Below are 7,462 nucleotides of genomic sequence, written 5' to 3' on the forward strand. Positions count from 1 at the left end.
TCTCAGCTCACTGCAACCTCCACCTCCCACGCTCAAGCAATCCTCCCACCTCAACCTTCTGAGTAACTGGAACTACAGGTACGTGCCAACACACCCAGCTAATTTTTGTGTATTTTGTAGAGACAGGGTTTCGCCATGCTGCTCAGACTGGTCTTGAACTCTTGAACTCAAGTGATCCACATACCTCGGCCCCCCAAAGTGCTGGGATTACAGGAATGAACTGCTGTGCCTGGCCATTTTATAGCCCTTTAAACTTTTTTTCCCCCTTAACTGTACTAGGGAAAGTATTAGTTTCTTCCCCCTTAATCTGTGAGGATCAGATGCAGTGTAAAGTGGCGAAGAATGATGGCTAGCATGGAGTAGGTGGCCAGCAATATACTTTAAAAATGACTCCAGTCCTCTAAGCCTGGCTCATAGGAGACTCATGGGCCATTCCCAGAAATAGAAAAGATAGACAGAGGAGATGGTTAACGAGTAGGAGGTGAATTACATTTTGGTTATGTTGAAATTTTCGTCTGAACAAGATAGTCCAGTAGGAGGTTGCCACAAACTGATATGCATCTAGGAGAGAAGCCAAGGCTGGCTAGAGAATCAGATCTGGGACCCATCCAATGAGAAATGGTAGTTACATTAGTGAGAGCAGAGCCGCTGAGAGTACTGAGGCAGAACAAATGGATTATGGGCAGACATACATTTAAGGGAGAGAAGAATGAGAGAAATAAGCACAGGAGTGGCCAGACAGGTGAGACAAATAGAAACTAGTACAGAAAGGTAGAGAATATTTAAGACTGTTATTTGGTGATTTTAAAGTTTTTGAAGATGTGTTGTTTTGTCATTATCCTAGAATTGGTGTCATTACTAGAGAGGTTTTATAATAGCCATTAGAAAACTGTAAGCTGCATTTTGTGATTTATACATTAAGTTAAAAGAAATAAAATGTCACTTTTAGAAACTAGAATGACGATACACACACATATATACATGTATGTCATGAGAAATTATCATAGTATTTGAAAAGGGTAGTTGTGAAAATGTTTTCAAACGTATAATCTAAAACCTTGCCCTAATTATAGTCCTGGGAGAATATGTAGTGCTGTGTGATGAGGACAGCACAAAAAAAAGACTGAATAAGGCAGTCTTGGGTTCAAATCCTGTGACCTTAGAAAAGTTACTCGTGGTTGAGGTACCGCCATTTTTTCTTCTCTAATATCCCTAAAATCCCACCACTAAATTAATAGTAGCATTTATTGTGTGATAATTAAGTGAGACAATGTATATGAAGTACATTGAACAGTACTCAAAACATAGTAAATGTTACCACACTATTATTGTTTCTGTGTTAAGTGTTGATGATTATCTTTTGCATTCCTTCTTGTGCTTTAGTTTTAACACTAGGTGGCAGCAATGCTCTCATAACCAATTAAAATGATGCTTGCTAATTTTCTGGCGTAGAAGAGATGGGTGAAGCCTTACCTAATAGGAAGATGTGTGTAGGACACCAGCAAAGCAGGGGGAAAAGATGAACAGAGATAGCAATAGAGATATGTATAGAGACATCAACAGAGACAGAGATAGAAATAGAGGGAAAGAGGGAGAGAGAGAGGAAGAAATTGTAGAAAGAATTTGATATTTCAAAAGGATATACTGAAATAGTCATTGTGAGGAAACCAGATCTCTTTTGGATATGCACCTTCCAGAAAATTGTATTATTTTAAAATACATACAGGGAAGTGGCAGATACCATGTATTTTTTTGTGTTGACAATATTAAGGATCTTAAGTGGTCCTGGATGGCAAATGTCTGTAAAGTGTAATGTGTTTTACTGTTCATTTTAATTTTAGCATTAATCTTAATTACAAAACTATGACCATTTTCCTCTATATAAAACATTCCTTCTACAATAAGATATTTAGTGGTATTTATTGCTATCTAATGCTATCTATTGTTGTGTAACCATTATCTCAAAAGTTGGTAGCTTAAAATGAGGAAATAATGATTTCTTTTTTTTTTTTAAATTGAGACAGGGTCTCATTCTGCCACTCAGGCTGGAGTGCGGTGGTGATCATGGCTCACTGCAGCCTCGACCTCGTGGGCTCAAGGGATCCTCCTGCCTCAACCTCTGGAGTAGTTGGGGCTACAGGTGTGTGCCACCACATCCAGCTAAGTTTTTTTCTACTTTTTGTAAAGATGGGGTCTCACTATGGTGCCCAGGCTGGTCTTGAACTCCCAGGCTCAAGCGATCCTGCTGTCTCAGCCTCCCATAGTGTTGAGATTACAGGCATGAGCCACTGTGCCCAACTATGATGAATCTTTATTATCCTATATTTTCTGAAAGCCAGGAATGCTGGGGTGACTTAGCTGGGTGGTTCTGGCTCAGCATTTCTCATGAAGTTTCAGTCAAGACCTCAGTTGGGCTAAAGTTATCTGAAGGCTTGACTGGGCCTCGAAGAATCTGCTTCCAAGATGGTTCAGTCACATGGTTGGTGGCAAAAGCTACAATTCCATATGAATTTCTCCATAAGGCAGCTTGAGTGTCCTTTCAAATGGCAGCCAGTCTCGCCTAGGGTGAGTGACCCAGGAGAGACTGCAAGAAGGAAGCTACAATACCTTTTATGACCTTATCTCAGAAGTCATACGCTGTAATGTCCACCATATTTGTTCACAGCGAGTCACACAGGAAATAACAAAACACAATTGTCAGGAATTTTATACATATGCTGGAAATGGAGTTCCTGTATAAATAAATCACAGGCATGACCTCTTCCAGTGTGGCTCTGGACCTATTTCTACATCTATAAAAAGAGATCATGCCATGGAACCATGAGGAACTTCAATTCTAAGGTGGCCTGTTCCCTATCTTGATATAACCTCAAATAACTTCTCTGTCTCTGTTTTTTCATCTCTAAAATAAAATCACCTAAGAAATTGCCTTTCAGATTTTTTAGACCCATTGTAAGGGCTGTACATTGAGCCTGAACACACACACATGTATGCGTGTTTTATATATAACAGAAATGAAAGTGCCACAAATCAATACCTTCTTACACTTATTTGTGTGATGTACTCTAATTTTATTCGCCGTTCTATGCTAACTCATTTTTAAAAATTCAGGCCAAAGGCCGGGTGCGGTGGCTCACGGCTATAATCCCAGCACTTTGGGAGACTGAGGCGGGCGGATCACGAGGTCAGGAGATCGAGACCATCCTGACTAACACGGTGAAACCCCATCTCTACTAAAAATACAAAACTTAGCTGGGCGTGGTGGCGGACGCCTGTAGTCCCAGCTACTCGGGAGGCTGAGGCAGGAGAATGGCATGAACCCAGGAGGAGGAGCTTGCAGTGAGCTGAGATCGCGCCACTGCACTCCAGCCTGGGCGACAGAGCGAGACTCTGTCTCAAAAAAATAATAAAAAAATAAAAATTCAGGCCAAAATCTGTAGTACACTGGTCTCACAGTCCATAGAAGGTTTCAACATTCTTTGTGGAAGGAAAACATCTGCCCTTACTCCTCGGTGCTCACTTTTCATTGGTGGTAGAGCAGAAATGCTGAAGAGCGAGTGAGTGAGTCCTCACCTTCCAGTCTCTGGGAGGCACAAAAGCACCTTTGAAAGATGGGTCAGCCCCGCGAGCCTACTCTAATTAGAAGAATCAGAAGTTGCTTGTCAGGTGGAAAGGTTACTGTGTTTATTTTTATTTTTATTTATTTATTTTTTGAGACGGAGTCTCACTCTGTTGCCCAGGCTGGAGTGCAGTGGTGCCAATGGTGCGATCACGGCTCACTGCAACCTCAACCTCCCAGGTTCAAGCAATTCTCCTGTCTGAGCCTCCTGAATAGCTGAGACTACAGGCGCGTGCCACCACACCTGGCTAATTTTTATATTTTTAGTAGAGATAGGGTTTCACCATGTTGGCCAGGCTGGTCTCGAACTCCTTGACCTCGTGATCCGCCCCTCGCGGCCTCCCAACGTGCTGGGATTACAGGCATGAGCCACGCGCCTGGCCCATCCACCGTGCCCGGCCCATCTGTGTTTATCTTTAAAAGTTGGCTTTGGAACTTGCCATGTGACTCTGGGAAGTCCTTTAACCATCCTGAACTCATTCGTCGGCACCACAATTGGAATAATGAGTAGTATCCTTCTTGCCTATTTCATAAAGTTGTTATTAGGCTCACAGTCAATTAGGCACTTATCACGTGGTGAAGAATCTCAGGACAGGATATTTCATCCTCACAACAACCCTCTAAGATTTAGAGCATTATCTTTGTTTTATAGATGAAGAAATTGATGCTTAGAGCAGTGACATATGTGAAATCTTAAAGTTAAATCTTAAGTGGTAGAGCTAGAATTCCAAACCTATTCTGACATCAAAACCCTCATCCAAAATGGAAATGTAAGCTCGTTTCATTTGACCACAAGGGGTGGCCATCTGATGTATTCAAATGAAGAAATACGCAGTCACCACAGTGTAATAATGACTTTAGAATCTGATGCTGTCTTGCTGTGAACACGAACACCTAAAATATCACACGTGGGCTTTGAGCTCACTGCCTTCGCCCACTGCAGCGTGAGAACGCTGGCAACAGGGCTTCGGTTCCCCAGATGTTAGCAGCCAGGACTGGGTACATTTCTTGAAATGGCGCCCCCAAACAAAGTCCAGATCGCTTGGATGCAGCCCCCTACATTGGAAAGCGTCCTTCCCAGGAAAGGTCTGGCTTACAGCCCTCTCTTTGGCTGGTTGGCTGGGTTCTGAGAGCGCTGCCTGCCTGTAGCCAGAGAGCTGACCCCGCGGGGGCGCGTCTCCCGGGCCCGGCGTCCCCTCCCTGACGGGTGGCGCGGGCCCCACAAAGCCCTTTATTGAGGCTCCGGCGTGACGCGGGGAGCCCCACACTCCGCGCCCGCCGCGAGCGGGAAGGAGGCGTGTGCCCGCGGCGCGGCCCCGAGGCGTGTGCGCGGCCATGTGCGGTTAGCGCGGCGCGCTCTGTCCTCCTTTTCCCGGCCGCGACCCTCTGAGCCCCTCGAGTCCGGGTAACCAGGCCGCCAGCGCCGGCTCGCTGGGACCCGCCACCCTGGAAGCCCCGCGCCCGCAGCGCGTTCCTGGCGAGTCGGAGGCAGGGTGGGGCTCCAGCGTGGGAAGGAGCCGAGGCTGAGGCCGGTCCCTTAGCCGCGGGCTCTGTAGGCTGCCGAGGCCCCCACCCGTCCCGGGAACCGGTTCCTCCCGGGCTCTGCGCGTCCAGGGAAGGGAAGGAGACTCGCCCCGAATCGGCGTGCAAGGGCGGGGCGCGGGAGTGGTGCTGAGAGTTTTGAATGAGGGAAAACCTGGAAAGAATTGTTCTGCTCAAAGTGCCCGGGCTGGGGCGGGTGGTTCCTGTGCAGGCAGAGCCTTTGGTCGCTCAGCACTGCCACGGTCAGACACATTTTGGCGCAGCGGTGTTGGAGCTGGTTTGGCAGGCTCAGGCAGGGGCAGAGAGCACGACACCGAAACTTTGTCTCAGGATGATGAAACTTGCCTGGCATTTTCTTCTTATTCGGTGGCAAGAAATGAAAAAATGAGTTCATGGAAAAATGAAAGAGAACACGGTTTTACATTTGGGATTCAAGTTCAATGAACACTTATTAAGGACTTTCTGACATTCAGAAAATTTTTTTTCTATTGTTTGGCTACAAAATATTCATGTGAGAAGCATTAATTAGGTGCGTTGCAATCATTTCAGGTAAAGTGAACAGAGTTATCTGTGACATTCCATCAGGCACCTTTATGTAAGGAAGTCGTACTGTAATAACTCGCCATGGCGTATGGATTGCCAAGAAAGAACACAGTGAAAACCATTTTGCGGGGCAGTTGTTATAATGTGTAAGTATATATATATATATTTAAAATCAGGGTAAGCATTGACTGGGCTGGGGAGTGTCTTTGTTAAGTAAAATGACTGGACACTCTATGCTCCTCATGAGATACTGGGCTATATGAAGTATTTTCAGGTGTCTGGGTTCTGAATTTTTTTTTTTTTTTTTAAGGCAACTGCTTTTATAAGTTAATCCCATACCTGATTATCTTACTTGGTCTTTACAACACAACAACACTTTCAAGTGAGAAAACTGAGGTTCAGAGAAATTTGATCAAAGTCACAGTCCTGTAGTAAGGAAATGTCAGGGCTAGACTCGGGGTCTTCTTGTTCCAAGACAGCATTTTCTGCTTCCACCCACATCTTTTAAAAAAATTTTGTTTAGATCCTCCGCGTCTACCAAAAAAATGCCCCGGTGTCAGATGTATCTTAACAGAGCACCTAAGTAGCTGGTAGAAAGGGTTGGTTTTGTATCCTGTATACTTTGGCAGGCAGTGGATGGTTTCCAATCAAGAAGACCTGGACTCTAAGCCTGGCCCTGCCCCCAGTTCCCTAAGGCCACCTTCTTCCCCCTTGATCTCTGCATTTGCAAGATGCATATAACAATTGGCTATGCGGTGTGGATTATAAATGAAGTCATGTATGTAAAGTACTTGCACATTGCCTGTCATCCAGTGAACGCATCGTGAGCACGTGTTGCAACCACACACTAGTTTCACTCTGTGATATTGTAGTGCAGTCTTTTCCTTTCTTAAACATTTGATTAGGTGTCAATTGAATTTGTCTTTTAAACAGTATTCTATGAAGTAAATGAAGATTCCCTATGGGATTATAAAACCAGAGCTATAGGAAATTCAGAGAAGACTCACTGTTGCATTTTGTTTAGTTTTGTCAGTTTAGTATGTGTTTAGACCTTGAACTATGGACAAGTACCATTATACTAAGTATCATTATAAACATAATTTTTATGTGAAGATACTCCTATTTCTGAGAATGACTTAAAGCACTGATTCCATGGTTTTAGTTATGCAGGACTTTATGTCATGAACAATCTCTGTAACACCAGAGATTTCATTCTCTTTCATTCTCTCAAGATAGTATTTGATATCATACTATTTATAAGAATAGCCAAGTCAAGGGGAACAGAATGGTAGTAGCGCTCTTTAGAGTTCATTTGCCAAGGTAACTCCCTACCCGGGGCTTTTTTTTTGATTCAGTGTTTTTAAAGGATTGTAAAAACAATACACTAAAAACATCTAGCGTATGAAAGGTAGATAAAAATGATATATCTCCCCGTTCCCATTCCTGATTCCCACTCAGAGGTACAATGTCTTATATGTTTTCTAGAATTTCTGTGGCTACACAAGACAGATACACACATGTATACACACACACATAAGTCTTTTTAACACATGGAATCATACTGAACTTTGCTCTGCCCACCGCCTTCCAATATATCTTGTATAGCCTAATAGGCAAGAGCACTGATTCTGGAGTCTGACTTCCTGGGTTCAGATCCCAACTTCAAAACCAATGGCTTTGTGACCTTGGGCAAATTGTTCTCTGCACCTCAGTTTCCCTCCCTCCCTCCCTCCCTCCCTCCCTCCCTCCCTTCCTTCC

The 7,462-nt window shown here is 44.1% G+C and overlaps 1 protein-coding gene across 1 annotated transcript in view; it reads left to right on the plus strand.

Annotated features, from left to right (window-relative positions):
• The first annotated feature begins 4,893 nt into the window (after window positions 1-4,893).
• Window positions 4,894-7,462, plus strand: part of LOC105547243 (chromosome unknown open reading frame, human C4orf36) — a 5,120-nt gene continuing 2,551 nt past the window's right edge. Inside the window, exons 1-2 of the mRNA XM_011990758.1 lie at window positions 4,894-5,024; window positions 5,711-5,850. Of these exons, the coding sequence (XP_011846148.1) occupies window positions 5,786-5,850 (65 nt within the window). The 5' untranslated portion in view covers window positions 4,894-5,024; window positions 5,711-5,785. The remainder of the gene's footprint in view (window positions 5,025-5,710; window positions 5,851-7,462) is intronic.

The sequence above is a fragment of the Mandrillus leucophaeus genome, unplaced genomic scaffold (assembly GCF_000951045.1).
Source record: "Mandrillus leucophaeus isolate KB7577 unplaced genomic scaffold, Mleu.le_1.0 Scaffold381, whole genome shotgun sequence".
Taxonomy (NCBI): domain Eukaryota; kingdom Metazoa; phylum Chordata; class Mammalia; order Primates; family Cercopithecidae; genus Mandrillus; species Mandrillus leucophaeus.